General features: G+C 39.3%; 1 protein-coding gene across 1 annotated transcript in view; it reads right to left on the bottom strand.

Moving 5' to 3' along the window:
- TRIO (trio Rho guanine nucleotide exchange factor) overlaps positions 1 to 21,064 on the bottom strand; it is a gene marked incomplete at its 5' end in the record, with an annotated part of 463,708 nt that overhangs the window by 69,784 nt on the left and 372,860 nt on the right. The window contains 2 exon segments of the mRNA XM_072411970.1: positions 10,098 to 10,201; positions 16,065 to 16,131. Of these exon segments, the coding sequence (XP_072268071.1) occupies positions 10,098 to 10,201; positions 16,065 to 16,131 (171 nt within the window).

Raw genomic sequence — 21,064 nt, 5'->3', positions numbered from 1 at the left:
TCCACTGAAGAGTGTAAATATGCCTCCCTTATAGACTAACTCAGTACAGTGCCAGCACTCCACTTGAGGTAGGAGTTGGTTGCAATGAATCCACACCATTGCAGATCACCAACTTGTGTATCAAGGAACTGATTGCACGAGAGGCCTGCTTGAAGTGTTCACCCTTAAATTATTTAGGGAGATCTTCTCCCTTTAAAGAAGACCCCTTCTTTACTGTATCTGCAACAGATCTATTGTGGCATGCAAGATTACCTTTTGCACCGATCATCAATTTCTACATATTGACTTTTCCTGCCCCCTTTCTCGGGTTTTTCTTTCTTACACCAAATGTTTTTAGTGTACACTACAGACTTGGTGGTACCATCTCTATATTTACTACAGTGACCACAAATACCATCATTCTCACCTCTGCAGGTTTTTGGGACCATCTTCAGCAGTCTCTGGGACACAGGACACAAACACACCTTTCCTATCTTCCCTTCTCTCTTGATTCTCTGTTTGTTCCTCTCTCATTTTTCTCAGCAGCAACTGCTTATCTCCACAGACTAACCCAACAAAATATGTACAACTATCTCACAGATTCTACACCACCATGGGTAAATAAAACAAAACTAAATGGGTTTCCTGTTCCACTGAGCATGAAGCTTCCTCCAACTCTTTATAATTGCCTATTGGTTGTGATTAACAGGTGGCACAAATTTACTTCCATCTTCAAATTTGTCTGCTCTCCTACCGTCCTCAGATAACTCTATTACCCAGAAAGTTTCCACTCCAAGTAACTACTCCAAAATTTTATTGCCATACACCACTCAACAGGTAATCACCATTCATACTTCACACATCATGGACATAAAGCAGAGAACTGGTAGCCTGGAGGACAAACTTTTGGAACATTTATCAGCCATTGTATCTCAAAAAATTCTACTTTCATCCTTACATGAGCAATATAAAGATCTAGAAAGAAAGACTCATTCTAATATTCACTTCCTGGACATTTCTAAAATCTGATGATCTTTCTGAGACTTCAAATAAATAAATAAATAAATGGCACAAAAACCTGCCACCAATGAAAAACCACGAGCAGTCATTGCTAAATTCTTCCATTTTATGGATAAGTAACGTGTACAGTCAGCTTACAAAAAAGCAAGAGTCATAAACGGCCAAAAAATTCCTATAATCCAAGATTTTTCAATGGTGGTAACGCAGCAAGAGTCTTATCTCCTGTTTGTAATTTTTTAATTAACTATTGTGTGAGATTTGAGTTATTGTATCTATTGGGTTTTTGTGGGTTACACTTTGTAGGTTGTAGACCAATGTAGACCAATGTAGACCAGTGTTTCTCAACCTTTTAAACATGGGGGAGCCACTTGTAATAACTTTTTGGTCTACAGGGATCCCCATTAGTTACTATATCCACAGCTCACAGTAGTGTGTTGATCAGTGGAGAAGATACCTCCTATAATGACGACCAGTAGACAAACAAAAATCCGTGTCAGTTAAACTGACTAGGGAGCAACACATTGATCATTGCTTAAGGGACCCTCTAGCAACAGTTGGAGAAACCATAACACCTGGAGGAACCCTGGTTAAGAAACAATTATGTAAACTATCAAAAATATTTTCAGAGAGCACAAATATCAATGTAAAAAATAAAATAAGTGAGATCAGTGTGCATCATCACTTTTAGAGAACAAAAGCAACCATCATTTTTTTTTTATTGTAACTAAAAGCAATAGCTAATTGGGAGGAACATATTTCACCGTTTGGCTTGTGAAACAAGTAGATTTTTAATCAAGTGGAATTGGAAAAAACAGGAATTTGAAAACAAAAGGAGGTAAATCCTTATAGTAACCACAAACTATAAGTAAACTTTTATAACTCCTTGTAAACAAAAATTGTAACTGGGAAAATGAGTGGTAGCAAAGTGGAAAGTTTGTCACATGTATACACAGTCTGTCACATGTATGCACAAATGGAGCGACAGCTCCTAGGTGAATACAGCTGTGACAAATGTGAGCAAGTCCCCTTTCTGGTATCTCGCATTGGAGAGCTGGAGAAGCACATTGCAACACTGAAATCAATGAGTCACCTTGAGAGGGGTCTCCTGCTCACTAAGAAGGCAGTTAATGGTTTATATGTGGAGGGTGGAGGGGTAGTCAGGATGAGCATGTAGGGAGTTGGGTTAATGTAACTAGAGGGAGTGGTAGGCACCTCTAGAAAAGGAAAGGCAGCCCTGTGTTTGAGCACCCCAACATGTTTACAAAGTTATGTGAAGATGTGCAGGCGGCAGACCCAGTGGTGGCAACTCTAGATGTTACTGCTACCCCTATCAGCCGGGGGAGCAGCACATCTAGTAGTGGTGGGGAGGGAAACGCAGGAAGGTAAAGACAATTGGTAGTCATACTGGATTCTATGATCAGGAGGACGGATAGAATAGTTTGTCGCCCGGATCCATTCAGCCGAATGGTTTGCTGTCTCCCTGGTGCCAGGGTTCGGCATGTAGTGGACCGAGTGGACAAACTACTGGGAGGGGCTGGACAGGACCCAGCTGTCTTGGTCCATGTTGGAACCAATGACAATATAGATGGAAGATGGAGGATCCTTAAAATCAGTTCAGGGAACTAGGTTTCAAGCTGAAGAAAAGGACCTCCAAGGCTTTATTCACAGGAATATTGCCTGTGCCATGCGCAACAAAAGAAAGGCAGAGGGAGCTTAGGCAGCTAAACGCATGGCTTCAGTCCTGGTGTAGAAGGGAAGGGTTTGGGTTCATAGAGCACTGGGCTGACATTTCATTGGGGTACAACCTGTATGCCAGAGGTGGTTTTCACCTAAATGAAGGGGGTTTTGTGGAGGGATATTTAAACTAGGACAGAGAGGGGTAAGACGATCAAGAAAGGTGGCAGAAAGGTTAGTCAGGGGTCACACACTAGTGGTGGGTGGATTGGGGATAGTTGGGGGGAGGATTATTGATAATTGTAAGGAGCTTCACATGTTACAAACAAACATTGGATTGTGCAGTACTAATTGTACTAAAAAACAAAAGGATTTGGCAAACAATGATAGTAAAAGCAGCAATGGTTTAAATAGCCTGTTCACCAATGCTAGAAGTCTAGCAAACAAGATAGAGGAATTTGAAGCCTTAATGAGTGAGGAGAATTATGACTTAGTTGGTATTGCTGAATCCTGGCTTTGTTCTTTGCATGACTGGGGTGTCAATATTGCTGGGTATACTCTCTTTCGTAAAGACAGAGTCAAACGAAAGGGTAGTGGTGTCTGTATGTATGTGAGAAGTGATCTAAAAGTGAATGTGAAAGAAGAAATTGCGGATGGAACAAGCAATGAGGTTGAGGCATTATGGGTGGAGTTGAATAACACACAATTATAATTGGAGTCTGCTATAGGCCCCCCAGTGCTAAGGAAGAAATAGAAAATCAACTGCTAGCACAGATAGAAAAAGCAGCAAAAAGTGGAAGTGTTTTAATCATGGGAGATTTCAACTACCCTGACATTGACTGGAGTAATGGCACCACAGGAACATCAAAAAGGAAGGAAATTTGTGAATCTAATACAAGATAATTTTATGATACATTTTATAGAAGCCCTAACTAGAAATGATACATTGCTGGACCTAGTTCTTTCTAACAATGCAGAGCTTATAACATAAGTGCAAATAAAAGAGAATCTGGGTAGCAGTGACCATAATATGATTTCATTTAATGTAAGCTGTAAACAGGAAGCACAAACAGGAAAGATAAAGACAATAAATTTTAAGAGAGCAAATTTTCCATTATTAAGGGTGTCTCTCTGTGACTCTGACTGGGAGACAATATTGAACCCAAAGTACACAGAACAGATATGATTGAGAAACAGCTGGGAAAAATTAAGGTTGACAAAGCACCAAGACCTGATGGATTACATCCATGTGTCCTCAAAGAGTTGAGCTCAGTTATTTCAAAGCCATCATTTCTAATTTTTAGAGACTCTTTAGTCACTGGCAAAGTACCGATGGATTGGCGTAAGGCCAATGTGGTTCCTATCTTCAAAAAGGGAGCAAAGTCGTTACTAGGTAACTACAGACCGGTTAGTTTAACTTCCCGTCCATAGTTGGAAAAGTCTTAGAGTTTGATAAAGAACCACAGAGGAGTTTCTGCTATAAAATAATATTATAAGTGATAGTCTGCATGGCTTCAAGAAAGACAGAAGTTGTCAAACAAATTTACTCTCTTTTTATGAGGAAGTAGGTACACAGGTAGACAGTGGAATAGCAGTTGATATAGTGTACTTTGACTTTGCTAAAGCATATGACACTGTACACCACAGACGTTTAACATGCAAGTTAGGGTCCATAGGTTTAGTCAATCTGTAAATGGATAGAGAACTGGCTTAAAGATCGCATCCAGAGGGTTTAAAATAATGATTCATACTCTGAATGGTCTAAGGTTATTAGTGGTGTACCCCAGGGTTCAGTGTTAGGACCTTTACTGTTTAACATCATTATAAATGATATAGAGTTTGGAAATAAAAGTACCATTTCTGTGTTTGCAGATGACACCAAACTATGTAATGGAATTAAGTCCATACAGGATGTCTATAATCTACAAGCAGACCTGGATTACAGTTTGATTGGGAAGCAAAGTGGCAAATGACATTTAATATAGATACATGTAAAATTATACACTTGGGAGCTAACAACATGCAGGCTTCATACTGTCTAGGGGGAAAACATTTAGGGAGTCAGAAATGGAAAAGGATCTGGGGGTTCCGGTAGATCATAGACTTAATAACAGCATGCAATGCCAAGCTGCAATATCAAAAGCTAGTAAAGTACTTTCTTGTATTAAAAGAGGAATAGACTGCAGAGATGGAGACATTATCCTGCCCCTGAACAAAGCATTGGTCAGACTACATCTGGAATATGCAGTCCAGTTTTGGGCACCAGTTCACAAAGGACATTGTTGAATTGGAGAGAGTGCAGAGAAAGGCAACTAAACTAATAAAAGGAATGGAGGAGCTGAGCTATGAGGAGAGATTAGCTGAACTGAATCTATTCTCCCTTGAGAAGAGACATTTAAGGGGGGATATGATCACCCTGTATAAATATATAAACGGTCCATATAGAGAACTCTTCCCCGTTATTCACTTTGAGAAGATTACAAAGAACAAGTGGGCACTCTTTGCGTCTGGAGGAAAAGAAGTTTAAGCTCCGGATAAGGAAGGGATTTTTCACTGTAAGGTCTGTGAAAATGTGGAATCAGCTCCCTCAGGAATTAGTTTCAGCAACTACTATTGATTGCTTTAAGAAAAAGCTAGATGTTTTTCTAGAAGCAAAGAATATGACTGGGTATTAAGGCTTTAAAGTAAAAATACCAGTGACTGTTGATCCAAGGAACATCCGATTGCCTCATGGAATCAGGAAGGAATTTTTTTTCCTGTTGAAACAAATTGTACCGGGTTTTTTTGCCTTCCTCTGGACCAACTATGTCTTATAGGGTTTTATATCTGGGATATGCTGAATTTCCCTAGTGGTTGAACTTGATGGACCTATGTCTTTTTTCAACCTAACCTACTATGTAACTATGTAACTATATTTCAAACTCAACTGTGCACATGAAATCTGAATTTTGAGTGTTAATAGCACAGCTCATCAAAAAATTAGTTTTGATAATCATCAGAAGCCACAGCAAACTTTTCTAAATCGTTTTTTTAGATTTCAGATCTGTTTACAGTTTTACCTTAACATGTACAGTTCCTGAGTTATGAGTACTATTATAGTTAACATTGTATGTGCATGAATTTTGTACTAAAACGTAAGCACCATTGAAGTGAATGTTTATACATCTTCAGTGTGAAGTAAAATAGGGCACACTGGTATAGATCTACTAAACAGTGTCAGGTACCATTGTTTCATCAGAAACGCCTAAGAGTATGATTTTCTTGTGTACTTTGCCTGGATCCAGCATCCAGCAGTAGTTAGCCATCATACTTTCATTCCAGAAACCGTGTTAGCGGTCCTCCATTAACTGGTGAAAACATTCTCCTTGTTCATCACTCACCATACCACGATTTTCTGGAAGTATTCTAGTTGTGAGTGCAAGAAATGTATTTTTAATGACATGCGACAACCCAGTTTCTGGTATGAATCAAGCAGATGCTGAACTCCTTCCTTGTATGCAGAGGGCTTATCGTTGCCCAGGAAATTTTCACACAGCCACCTGAATGCATCCAAAGCTTCTAGCTCAGCTTTTTTTTGCAGTGCTTATGTTTGGAAACTTCTCAACAAGGTACTGAAAAAAACCATGAAGTTTGATTTACCCATGCCCTTTACAAGGTTCTTCATCAAGCCTAACTTGATATAGAGAGGTGGCAGAAATATTTTATGCAGATCAACCAGAGGCAGAAACTTGACACTGCTTGTTCCGGGCTTATAGGTATCTCTTGGTAGCCAATCACGCTTGATTGGCTACCAAGAACCAGAGGCAGAAACTTGACACTGCTTGTTCCGGGCTTATAGGTATCTCTTGGTAGCCAATCACGCTTGACATAATGGTCTCTGGTAGATCGGCTGTCCCACAGGCATAGGAAACAGCAATATTTTGTGAATCTTTCTTGCATTCCCATCAGCAAGCCAGTGACCTTTAGATCCCCACAGATGTTCCACTGGTGTGTTTTATACTGGATTGCTTCAAGTAGTAACTTCAGGTTGTCATAGGACTCCTTTAGGTTAACAGGTTGTCATAGGACTCCTTTAGGTTAACGGAATGGGCAAACGTAGTTTGGAATTCCCATTATGCAGTAAGACTGCTTTCAAGCTTCTTTTAGAAGAATCAATGAAGATACGCCATTCAGATGGAACACCCTCTTGTGACAAACTGTTGAAGAGTACATTTATATCATGACAGTAGCACAGTGAGCCATCACTAGTGAAGAATGTTGTCAAGTTATGATTTCGTTTTCTGTAGTGAGTTACAGTTACACGCTTTGCAAGCAAGTGCTTCTGTTTAAGCCTTGAAGCAAGAAGTTCTGCTTTGTCTTTGGAGAGATTTAGATCTCGAACGAGATCATTCAGCTCTGCTTGTGGAAAGGTCTCTGGTTCTAAATCTTCATAGGCCAGGAACAGATGAATGGGGGTTGTAACTGGCTGCAACCCCAGCGCATTCCTCATCACCTTCTACAGAAGCAAGTCCATCATGTGGCGATAACCGGAACTGGCATTGAATCATCAACAAGCCTAATTGCACAATCAAGGCTGGGATATACAATTTTTTGCTTAGTTTAACCTGAGAATCCACTTTTGTTGACGCAGCAAAAATAGCAGTCAATTAGATGGTCTCGCAGTTCTCTCCACACCATCGGGATTGCGAATGGCATTGCTGCTTTACACTTATTTAGCCAGTCATGCAGTCCGTTGAAACAACCGGTACAGATGACATTTGGAGCCCAAGATTTATCCTGGTCACCAAGTGGACAGCCAAAAAAAATTGGTATATCTTTTTAAGTTCTGGATTAATAAAGCAATTTCTAGGCATGAAGACAAATGAAATCAATGGCAGTTAGTGCGGTCTCTAACCTTAAAAAAGAACACTGTTGTTAAATGTTTTAATATGTTAGGCTATTTATAACGAATTTCACACAATATATAATTAGCTGCATCACAAAAACCAGACGTGCTAGAAAAACAGATTTGAAATCTGCATCAAAAATACTACAAAGCCCACATAAAATTGATTATGAAAACGACATGTTGATCTGTGTAGTTTGTCTCTGTATGACCTAAGAGCATTTGGCTTTTATGAATTTTTTGTGGGGGTGTGCTTTGGTATGTTTGGTAATTTCACTGGGTTTTATGTTTTATTTTCTCATTTTAATATTTACTGTTTATCATTCTATTATTTTTTCTTTCTTCTAGGAAAGCTGGAAGGTTTTTCTTCATGAACACATCTATCCAGTCTTGGTTTTCTGGTGGCACTTGGTGTATAAATTCTGGGCTCTACTAGTCTTGTGTTGTGCTGGCACTGTGGACATCTCCTAAATAAATCTGTCCTGGACTCTACTGTTTGCCATAAAATATAACAGAAGGACATCCAGCACAGATTTGTTTATACCTTTAATGTCTTTATTAGGGTAAATCTTTTATTTGTGATTCCTTTGTGAAGTTCTTTTCATACATGGGTTGTTATTCCTAATAAAATAATCTTTTTCATTACTGTTTTGTCTGTACAAAATCTGGGTACTATGTGATATTTGTCTACAAATAAATCAAACCCCCAGTATTTGCTCCATTCCAGAGTAACATGAAAGTAGTTTTTTTTAACAATGTTTGAGCTCCCATGTGTGCATGTCAGGCGTTGTTGTGAGACTTTGCTTGGCTCTGCTTTCAACAGGTGTGTTAGAATGAGTATGGAGCAGAGCTGTTCAGCCATTTAACAACCACCTTGGCCAAGCAGTAGATTCATGAGTGTACCATGTGTGGGAGTAAATATCTAGAGCAAAAAAAAAAAAGCAAGGTAAGAGGCATAAAAATTCCAATAAAAACTCTAAAAGCTGGTGTGGTGGTGGTTACTGATAAAAGGCATCTATGGTGTGATTGAGGAAGGCCAGTAAAAAACAGGACCAAAAGTAGCCAGCACAGCAAATACAAGGGAGACTGCAATTAGATCATGCCTATCACCCAAAGTAACTGAGTAGTGTGTAGTAGCATAGAATAAAATAAAAAAAAAAGTATGTAAAAGAAAAACAAGAGCAGACATTGGCCCCAAACATTTCACAAACCTAACATATCAACTGTAATGCACCAAAATTCCCCACATCCATTACTTGGCACAGTACACTAAAAGCATACTAAAATACAATTTGTACACAGCAGGACATTCATTAAAGTGAGATGTGTCCCTGAGGTTGTAAGGCCTGATTCTACTTGATTTCTTCTTAGAACAATAAAAAAAAAATACTAAAATAAAATAAATTTGTACCATTATATGCCATCACTGGGTCATGGGCACCAACTATTTTAACATGTGGCTTACTTTATGAAGTAAATGTCCTTAAAATTACAGTAAAAAGTCATAATACCATGATTCCCGTAATGTTCAAACTTTCATATTTCAAGACAGCCAGGGCCATGGCTGTGGTGTGTGCTCAGGTGATGTTGGGTACAGGGGACTTATGTCTTAAAGAATCAGACACACTGCAAAATGCATTGGGCAGAGGCCTCACCCCTCTATCTTAAATATGGGATTAAAACATAAAATCCAAATGATTGATATATGATGATTGGAAGTTTTTGAAAGCTATGAAAACAATTATCAGAATATGAAGCATAATATATACATAACCACACAAAGCGATACTGCATATTATATAGATAGGTTATTCTGGAATCTGAATGGTGTTTTGATTAGTTTTAAGATAACATATGATTTATATATAGTAAATTAGGATTTATTGGGCCTGATTCATTATATCTCTCCAAGACTGGAGAACATGGGCTATAAAGGGTGAACCAGCAAACCTGAAATGGATTTCCTAAAATCATTTACTATTTTTTGGCAAATGTTTTTAATCCTTGACCAAATCCTTTCCAGGTTTGCTGTATCACCAGACTGATCTATAATGATCTTCTATAAACTTTGAGAGCTTTAATAAGTCAGGCCCATTGTATGTTTTTAGGAATGTATGCATGTTTCATAATGGATTTCATATACATGTAAAATATATGTTCTTTTTGTTCATATTGGATTTATCATTTACTCGATTTTGGGGACGTGGTGACAGAACAGAAAAAAATTGGGGTGGTTGTCCCCGATTAGTTTTTAAAGTTAATATAGTTAATAAGCTTTGTAATCCAAAATCAGAACTGGCATGATATGGCAGGTTCAGCTACCTCACTGGTTAGTAAATTGGTTAAATATCAAATTAAATTGGTGAATTCTACCAATTGGGTCATTTGGTCCTGCTTTTGTTGCATCTTTGATAACATGTTTGTACTAACACTGCATCAAACAGCTAGAAGGCAAGATGACTCTTCTACTACTCTAATTGGGTTGTTATATTAATACAATATGTGTAAATACAAAAGAATGACCCAAAAAGATACATACTCTCTGTGCCAGTCATAAATTTGATGAATATTTCCAAAAACAATTTTATCTTTTCCTTTCATGTCATCGGGAACTCCATCCTCTTTCATAAGTGCCATATATCCCTAAAACAAAACAAAAAAATCATATTATTCTTACAATTACAATCTCACAATTATCTTCATATATGGTATTAGCTGGAGAAGATCTTTCAGATCAAAATAGTATTTAGTTATTTCATGTCCTAAGTAGGATGCAGTGATAGCAGCCTTAGTTAACCAAGAGGAGGTTGTATGTGTCATAAAACCTTATTTTTAATACATTGTACAACATAATGAGCCCGGTATCAATTTTAATCAAAGACAGATAACATTTAAGTATGAAATAAATTCTGATATTTAATTGATGATAATTTATGGATTGGGGTGATGACACAATAAAGTTTATAATTTATTTAATTCTTTTACTTCTGCAGCTGTGGTGTTGGAAAGTTTGTAAACCCTTTAAAACAGTGGTGCTCAACCTTTTTTCATCTGGGAGCCACTGTGGACATTAAAATAAAACCTGCGGGCCACAATTCAAACAAACATTAAAGACGAATGTTTAAAAATAGAATACACAAGAACAGGGGTGCCCACACTTTTTTGGCTTGCAAGCAACTTGTAAAATGACCGAGTCAAAATGATCTACTAACAATAAAAACTTGGACTTTGAAAGGCAGGGCTCCGCGATCTACTCGCGTTGTCTTTGCGATCTACCGGTAGATTCGATCCACCTGTTGGGCATTCTGGTTTAGAATAAGCCTAACTTGTTACTCTACATTGATCACACTATTACACTACTAGAAGAGATTGTGCTCTTGAAACATAAAATACAAGGAAGTTGTGCCACAATACACGAGCACTGGACAGTTGGGGCATAATACAAAAACAGAAAAACTGGACATACTAAAGTGGTAGGCATTAGAAAGTTGAAAGAACGTATGGGGGGTAGGTGGAACACCGATATAAAAATAGGGGGTTACGAACCTGACTATTATCCTGGTTTGCTTCATTGTAAGATTTTCAGATTTATCTGGGGCACAGACTTAGTCGAAAACTTTTTGTTTATAATGAGGGAGGGATGGGGATCCAGAATTATGTTCTGTACTATACATATTCTCATATGGCCTGTTCTCATATGGCCTGTGTCCTGGACTGGTGCAGACACTCACATGTAAAAAACAGTGGGTTAAGATCGTGCAAGAGTTTTGCTAGATTCTATTGGCGGCCCTGCCATGACTTCCAGACCTAGACCAACCAGACTTTTGTCTGCACCATTCCATCTGCGCGACCTGGTCACTTTGTACAAAAAGTCTTTTTAAGGATTGTCTGTCTCCTTCCCCATTCTCCCTCATCCCTGTCGGTATTTTCCTCCAGGTCTCAAAGATCCCATCTTGGCTAGGCTGGGATGATCTGGATTGTTGAGAGCTCTTCATTATCTGCAACAGGGTAAATGGGTAATTTGGCTTTTGAACTCTGTCTAGCAAATGGGTACTCTAGACACACAATATTGGTAGTGTATTACGTCTCGTCTTCCTCAGATTTCAGAGGCTCAGATTTCACTCCTCACCTCACTTTTGATGCTTCCCAGAGAGAGGATCCTCCAGCTAGTACATAAAGCGTCAGTCAGTAATAGGTATCAGGAAACAGGGTATAAAATACTGTCCCGCTGGTATAGGACCCCTGAACGACAACACCATTTTTTCCCCAATAAATTGAAATTGTGTTGGAGATGTTGTCTAGAACAGGGTACCATGATTCATATTTTTTGGTGCTGTCGACTGCTCAGAAGTTTCTGAGAATACAGGGCTTTTTTTTTTCTGCATCAAAATGCACCACCCCTTAAAACATGTAACTATACATGTTTTACACATTATATGCATTCCTATTTTGTGCAGAAAAATGGGACTTTTTAGGCATAAAGTAAAACTAAACAATAAATATTTTAATAGTAAACAATTTTAAAACCACAATAAAAATTTCTACGATTGTTTGTACAGCATAAACAATGTCGAAAAAAAAGTATTATCATCACAAATTCTTTTCCTAAACGCTGAAACAGGGATCTCTTTCTAACATGTGGTCTCTTAATTGTAGTAATCTTTATCGACACGTTTTGTGACTATAAAGTTGCTTCTTCAGGATAAATCAAAATATTTAGAGACCTACGATTTACAAACATATTATATAATCAACAACACATATGATATTTCCAATTCTAAACAATTTATAAGATACCAGTTTTACAAATTATTTTACAAATAATTTTAGCATTATACTCACTACTGTGCAACACTAATAACCAAAATGCAATAAACATTTTTATGCAGTTGAAAATTGTATCTCAAAACAGAGTGGAGAGCGATTATAGCAGCAGATTGGACAAGAACAGCAGGTGTGATTGAGGAGCCTATTAGATGAATAGATGGATATTGAGAACTATTTCCCTAAGTTGCCATACAACTAATAAGTAGTTAGTCTAATAATGAACTAATATTCAACCACAGTAAGGTCATAATATGTTAATACTTAAACAATATCACTTCATAGTGCTGGCTTTTCTCAAAGTGATAGTTATTCCAAAATATCCCATTAGTATAATTAGAATCATTTAACATGGCCATAGTTTGAAAGAAAATGGTATTCATATGTATTTGGTCAGTACAACATCTAACTATCAGATATAGACTCAGAAACAAACATATATAAGGGCCAAGAAAAAATATTTTCTTTTTTACTTTTAATTTTCTTTCCTTCCCCTTATCTTTCTTCCCCATGCCCTTCCCTCCCTCCCTTGTCCCTCCCCCCCCCTTTTTTCCTTTTCCGTTCCCTTTTTTTATTTTTTGAGCAGTGGAAGTACTGTATACTATTTTGTATTCATTTTACCTTTGATGAAGAAGCTGTGTCTTCTTCACATATATCTATTAGTAAACACCAAAAGTTTGACAATGTAATTGTCATATATGTTTGTTTTGATTTGTATGAATCCGTTCTTTTAATCTACTTGGTGAACACCCACGTTTTGTTCACTTACTATCCACCATATATACCCCTATTGTGGGGTTGCACTGTTGCTGGTCCGTGTATTGGGTGTCCCTTGGTGCCGCAATGACATCACGGACTTCCCCTTCCTGCCGAGTGCAAAGGGCGAGGGGAAGCCTGTTTAACTCTCCAGTGTGTCGGATGATGCATTGAAGAGATAAGGGGTGTGGCTCCTCCTTGCGTCACGTTGTGATTGCAGAGGCGGGTCTCCACACGTGTGAGATGCCAGTCCTGCGGCCCCATAGTAGAGGTGAGTCTGTAGAAGCAGCTTAGTATGGACAGTGCAGCATGTAGGATACTAGTTTATGAACAAAGCATTCCCCATGGAGATTACTGGTGCTTTTACTTCCATCTTGAATTAACTGATAAGCATTGAGATATACCTGTTGTTAAAATGGCAGTTATGTTTCCTTGGCTTTTATTTATGGCTATATCCAACTGGCAAGCATTGATATATACCTACTGCTGTAATTGGCAATTATTTTTTCTTGGCCCCTATATATGTTTGTTTCTGAGTCTATGTCTGATAGTTAGATGTTGTACTGACCAAATACATAAGAAAACCATTTTCATTTAAACTTTGGCCATGTTAAATGATTCAACTAATACTCATGGTATATTGGAATGTCTATCACTTTGAGGAAAGCTAGCACTATGAAGTGATATTGGTTAAGCATAAGTATTAACATAATGATATGACCTTACTGTGGTTGATTAATAGTTCATTATTCAACCAACTACTTATTAGTTGTATGGCAACTTAGGGAAATAGTTCTCACTATCCATCTATTCATCTAATAGGCTCCTCAATCACACCTGCTGCTCTTGTCCAATCTGTGTTGGGATCGCTCTCCACTCTGTGTTGGGATACAATACAATTTATACAGAATAGAATACAATTTAGAATACAATTTATTCTAATAAGTTCCAAGCCATATATAAATAGCTCCATAGCATAGCAAAATAGAGTACCTTCCAAACATGAATAGACATTTTCATTTTTTTTCTTTCCTAATTCTAAAGGGCTTGGTAAATATTCTTACAATACAATTTGTTTTCTTTTTATTGTAAATATGTAAGTTTATATTGCTGTTTGACTTTCACTTGGTTTAAACTAGTCACCAAGACAGGACTTAGGGGAAATTGTCTTCTAATAGGGACATCTTCATACATTCAAGTTTCCATACATACATGGGCTAAAAACTGTTTACATACATAGATCAATGTTTTGTTAAAGACTTTTCCTGTGACATTTATATCTGAAAGATTTCCCTAATACAAAATACCATCAACAAACCAACAATAGCATATCACCAAAAAGCAATCAGCTAGTAAATTAATTAAAATTGTGTGCCAATTTAAAGTTTTTTTTTAATGTTTTAATATGTGCTAAATAACTTTTGAATTTACAGACATCTATCATACTGAGCAGATTGCCCTTGTTGTACAACCCTGTTATCATATTGAATCATATCATAAGAAGCTTTTACTGTTGGGTCAGTTCCACCACTGAAACCTGGAAGCTGGGAGGGTGGTTGTGGACATGGTAGGGAACTTAGATTAAGGTGAGATGAGATACCCCCTCAATAAGAGTTTTTAACTTGTACCTGCATTTACTGAGCACCTTTAGGTGGAGGACTAGATATCTTATCACTCTGTGTGTAGGTGGGTTTAGTACTGGACTTATTTTCCCAGTGGAGGTGGAGGTTTGTGGTAAAAGGTAAGTTATAGTAATAGTACCTGGTAAACTTCGTCTTAACATATAGCTTTGAAATAGGTACAGGGTATCCCTGAGCCTTGAGATGCAAAGATTATGTAGGGTGCTCTTTAAGGTCTTGAAATACTTTGTAGTAATTAGAGATAGGAAAATTAACAATTTATTTATCTTTGATTTTTTATTTATTTTTGTAAGCCAAACATTTGAAGCTATGAGGGAATTCCCAGTCTTGATGGAATATTAGGTTGTAGTAAAAGCTGAGAGGGATAAGCGTAAAACTATATATACAGGATTATATACAGGAGTATTTTATATTGCAGGATACTGACAGCTTCCTGCTTTTGACAACTGATCTGGAAGCCAAAAAAATGATGTTAATGTGTGGAGAATATAGCAGGGACACTTGTGTATTTAAGATTTTGGTCACTGTAGATACTTGAATAAAAATTGATCCACATTTAAACTTTTTTTAAGAACACAGAAAAATGCTTTACTTCAAGCATATACCTAGGGAACAAAATTAAGCCATAATAATTAAGCAAAAACTGATAGAAATGTTGGTAAATAATGTGAATACATACATCCATGGTGTGTTTTTTTTTTTAAACATAAAAAATAAAATGAAATAAACTGTCTTGTATATCCTATTTACCCCTTTTAAATTCTGAAGAATTATGAATTTTTGAGTTGTGTATGATGGGCTACTTGTTCCTAAATGATCTTTTGAGCAAGGTTGCTGGTGGCCACCAGTAGATGGTATTATGTCCTCATGTAAAGTGTGCAACAAACTCATAGTCTATAATTCACTATTTCTTTTTCTGTTCTATTTTTATGAATCTCCGTCCAAGACACGCTTTAGGTATGCATCCTCTAAGTGGAATATCAGCAGATGACATCCCCAATTCTGTTTCCACACTTCCTCCCAACTACTATTCGATATTATACAGGCTTTTCTACCACTTTGTCCACCATCAGACCCACTCTACCTTCTCTTTCTTTCTCAGTTTCCTCTTATAGCTAACATTCTCCTTACACTTTCCTCTGTGGTCACAATCTGTGTTTTCAAGCAAACCTGGAATGGTTCTGATACATATCTGGTAAAGGTTATTATCATTTAATAATATCCAAATTTTAAGAGGTCTTTGTGATACCGTAAAAACAGACATATTGGAAATATTTATGAATTACCTCAATCACATAACTCAGATCCCGCACATATTCTCGCTCTGTGTCCACCAATTCTTGAAGCACATAACTGGAAAAAAAAATGATTTTCATATGAAACGTAAAATATTTTAATGCATGTTAAGTTCCTACAGTTATATGCACTAAAATGCCACCACAAACAATTTTAAGGCATCAAGGAAGGTATATAGGGGGTTAAGTAAAGTAGTAAAGATTAACACTATCTCTTAAGCCATACAAAAATATGTTTAAGACTTTTTAACAAGCAATTCATTGCATATTGACAAAGTTACAAAAACAAACAAGCTAGGCATTGATAAAGATGATTTATTGAATTATGTGTATAAACTGTCTAATCTAGATTTTAGAAGAGCAATATAAAAAATGTAGTAAATATAGTTAGTGGATGGACTCATTTTCCTACTAATCCCTACTATACCAACTTTGTCTTTTTTTTCAAATCAGACACATTCAAAAGAAGATGTCAAGGACATCATGCGGATTTACCAATCCCAGGTGCCCAGCACTTACCGCCTGTTACCAATCCCAGGTGGCCAGCACTTACCGCCTGTTACCCATCCCAGGTGCCCAGCACTTACCGCCTGTTACCAATCCCACGTGGCCAGCACTTACCGCCTGTTACCAATCCCAGGTGCCCAGCAGTTGCCAAGTAGTCACTCAGGAGGGGTAAATGGTCCAGTTTTTTACTGGTAATATGAACTAAGCCTAACTTGTTACACCACATTGATCACAATTTTACAATACTACAGGGGATTACACAAATAAACATGGAACACTAGGGAGTTGGATTAAAATACACAGCACTGGACTGTTGGGGTACAATATAAAAAAATGGAAAAATTGGAAATTCTAACAAGCCAGGAATTAAAAAGTTGGAACAAAGTATAGGGGAAAGATAGAACATGGACACAATGTCCATGTCCATCTACATTGTCTGGCCAAAGAGGAAAGGGCAGCTTTGGCAGGGGTGGCAAGCAAAGCAGTATGAGTTTGTTTTTAGCTGCAGACCCAAGAACAAGAAGCGCTGCTGTTGGTGGTGGGCATCCATTATTGCCACATCATGAACAAGAGGTAGTGGAGTACATGACCCAGCCTGGGTCAAGTGATTGTACCCCCTCTCTTCATCCCTGTCCCAGACACAGGCTTTACAGGTGTCCCAAACAGTCCATGATACACCTGTTCCTCCCAGTTCTTCATCAGAGCCTGGAAAGTCTTGTGTACAGCAGTATGTAGAGGAGTTCCACCGATGGGTTGGAGAGGTGGAGCTACAAGCAATCCTTCAAGATGCTCAGTTGTTTCACTCATCTGTAGAAGAGAGTCAGTTCACAGGCTTTCCCCCCACTTACTTTTCACCAGAACACTCCGAGCCAGATGAGCCAATTCAAACTGGCTCCAAAAGGCCGCTGCTTCCTTTCGGCACATACAGGGAAACTGTCTCTTCTGTTGATGATGTCCTTGATCCGACATGGGGCGAGCAAGGAGATCATAATAGGCAGGAAGAGGAGGAGGAAGAAGAGGAGGAAAAAGAGGAGGAAGAAGAGGAGGAAGAAGAGGAGGAGGAGGTTGCAGAGCGCCCTCAAAGGGGGAGAGGGAGGAACAGGGTAAAAGCTGCCATCACTCTGCATTCTTCACGTACCAGTGAAGCAAGTCATAGTTGTCCATCGTTGGAAGTTGCCTGTCACCACAGTTATGCCTCAACAACCACGGACCACCACCACGAGCACCAGCTCCAGAGCACCTTTCGGCCCAGTTAGATGTTCGTCCGTGTGGGCATTTTTTAATGTCCATAGTGATGACAACACTATGGTCATCTGCAAACTGTGTGCTCAACACTTGAAAGGAGTCAAAAACCCAAACAAACTTGGAACAAGTTGTATGAGCACACATTTAAAAAGCCAACACCCGGTAACCTGGTGGGAACACCTGGTCAAAGCACAGAGCTCTGTGCGACCACCTCCGCCAAAGAAGCAAGTTCAAATTGCTCGATCTTCCTCTGCTGCCTTTCCTCCTTCTGCCACCAAAGTTACCCGTGCTGCTGCCAGCAATTTGAGTGGGGCATGTAGCTGAGCATTACCTTTTTCAGGCTCCACCAGCGGTGAGCAGGAGCTGCAACGCAGATCGGCTGCTGTTTATCGCATTGCTAGCAGTCAAGACCAGGTATCATTGCCATCCCCCAGAACTTCTACCCCATCGTCCAATCTTTCTGTGGTTAGCATTAGCAGCATCCAACCTTCCATGCCCCTAGATGCTGGAGCGCAAGATGAAAAATGGCCCAAATGACCCCAAAACAAAGCTAATCAATGTGGCAATTGCACACCTGATTGCGTTAGAGCTCCTCCCTTACGGGCTGATGGACTCCAATGCGTTCCGTTACGCATTCCTCTGCATGAACCCACAGTAGGTTATGCCTAAGCGAAAGTATTTTGCAGAAAAATGTGTTCCTGCTTTGCATGAAGACGTGCAGAGCAATGTGTCCATAGCCCTGCAGCACTCATTTTCTGGCAAGGTGCACCTGACAACCGACAGTTGGTTGAGCAAGCATGGAGTGGGAAGATATATTTCCTATACAGCTCACTGGGTAACTTTGGTGGCAGCAGGGGAATATGCAGCTGCAGCAACCCCTGCATACCTACCTCCGCACAAAGCACATCACCATGCAATCTTCTCCTCAACCTCCACTTCCACCTCCTCCTTTGACTCTTGTGCCTCAACCTCGTCCTCCAGGCACACTTTGCCGTGGAGACCAGCACCTCCCATTTGGCAACATCTGTTCATCACCAGCAACAACCAGCAGTTTCCTATTTCGGTGCACAATTCAGACGTTGCCACGCAGTCCTGAGGTTGCGAACCCTGGGTTCCCTCAGCCACACGGGCGCAGCCATTCTAAGTGCCTTGCGGAAGCAGGAGGACATATGGTTAACTCCCAACAGACTTCATCCAGGCAAGGTCGTGTGTGACAACAGGTCCAATCTGCTGGCAGCCCGGCGTTGTAGTTGTCAGCACATTTCCGCCGGTCGTACACAGCCAGTGCCAGATTGGTGGATTTACAGCGAAATCTCAACCTGCCAGCGCACCGGTTAATTTGTGATGTGGCCACACGTTGGAATTCCACCTTTTACATGCTGCAACAGCTGGCTGAACAACAGAAAGCGGTGGTGGATTACGTGGCAGAGTCTGTTCGTTTCAGGCGTATACCTACACTACCTTTCTTCAGCCCTGCGGAGTGGCTGCAAATTGAGGACTTGTGCACTGTACTGTCACCTTTTGAAGAGGCGACCAGGATGATCAGCAGAGATCAGGCCTGTGTCAGTGACACCATCCCCATCATATGCCTGCTGGAACATATGATGGTGGATCTCAGACACGACACTGCATCAAGAGATGACATTTCAAATATCATCTCGGACATGCGTGCCTAGTAGGCATAGTGCACCACAAATCCAGAAAAAGGAGGAGGTGGAAGAGGATGAAGAGGACATTGCAGGCATGGGAGAAGGGGAGGAAGGGGCAGAGGAGGATATTAAGGGTATATGGCATCCCATCCACCCAAACACAAGGCGGCATGTTCCGTGGATGGCAAAACCAGGCGGAGGAGGACGACCCTGTGCTGCTGTTCAACCCACAGGAGTGTGGGTCTAGAATTACCTCAGCTGTGGGTAGTTTGAGCCACATGACAGCCTTCATGCAGGAGTGCATAGCCAAAGATCCACGCATACAATACATAAAAACAAAGACTCTCGACTATTGGATTGCTACATTACTGATACAACATTACAAGCCTGAAATACAACAACTCATCTTGCCCCAATACAGGGGACCTAAAATGCAGCACTACCAAGAAGTGCTTGTAAGGGACTTCTGCTTAGCCTTTCTGGCTGCCAGCAGCAGCAGGGATCCCTATAGCAGTTCCACTAGCCATGGGAGCCAAACAACTGCCTTAGGCGGCATGGGTGGCAGCAGCGGTAGAGGTCATCTAAGCAAAACTATGCAGGCTTTTTTTCAGCAGAAGCAAGCCAGCCGCCAGTCGTGCAGCAATTGCCAATGACACTCAGCAGCACTACTCAGTCATGGTGCAGGAATACCTGAGCTCTACATGGGACATCTGCAACCTGCAAAGCCAGGACCCACTGGGCTACTGGGTATCCAAATTTGAGCAGTGGCCGGAGCTGGCAGAACATGCCATTCAGATCCTTGCCTGCCCAGCCACAAGTGTGTTATCTGAAAGAGTTATCTGAAAGCACGTTCAAAGCCTTCGGCATCTCTATCTACTCCTCCCCCTTGTGGCCCTCCACCTCTACTATGAGGTCTTTAACTTGCAATGGAGCTGTGTAACTGGCTAATTTTTTTTTACCGAGCACCTCCCTCAGGGCCCTCTGCATCTATCTACTTTGAGGCCTATATCACTTGTAATGGAGCTGTGTGATTCATAATTAAATATTTGTATTTTTACTATAGAAACTAGTAAGTCTTTTTGGATAGATAGCAAGTGGCATCAAAAATAAATATCTGTATTTTTACAGAAATACAGAACTTTTTCTAGCTTTTTTGATAGACCGCAAGTAGGACCAGAATAAAATATCTGTTTTTTTTACAGAAACACAGAATTTTTTCTGTTCATTTTGATAGATTGCAAGTGGTATCAAAATAAATTATTTGTATTTTTTTACAGAAATACAGAATTTTTTTCCGTTTATTTTGATAGATAGTAAGTGGTATCAGAATTAAGTTTCTGTATTTTTGTTTACAGAAATACCGACATTTTTCTGTTCATTTTGATAGATTGCAAGTGGTATCAGAATTAAACATCCATATTTTTTTACAGAAATACAGACATTTTTATATTTATTTTGATAGATAGCAAGTGGTATCAGAATGAAATATCTGTATTTTTTTTACAGAAATACAGAAACTTTTCTGTTCGATTTGATAGATTGCAAGCGGTATCAGAATTAAATATCTGTATTTTTTTTACAGAAATGTTT

The sequence above is a fragment of the Pyxicephalus adspersus genome, chromosome 5 (genome assembly GCF_032062135.1).
Source record: "Pyxicephalus adspersus chromosome 5, UCB_Pads_2.0, whole genome shotgun sequence".
NCBI classification, from domain to species: Eukaryota; Metazoa; Chordata; class Amphibia; order Anura; family Pyxicephalidae; genus Pyxicephalus; species Pyxicephalus adspersus.
Note: the sequence above shows the minus strand (reverse complement) of the source record. Positions and strands in the feature narration are given on the sequence as shown.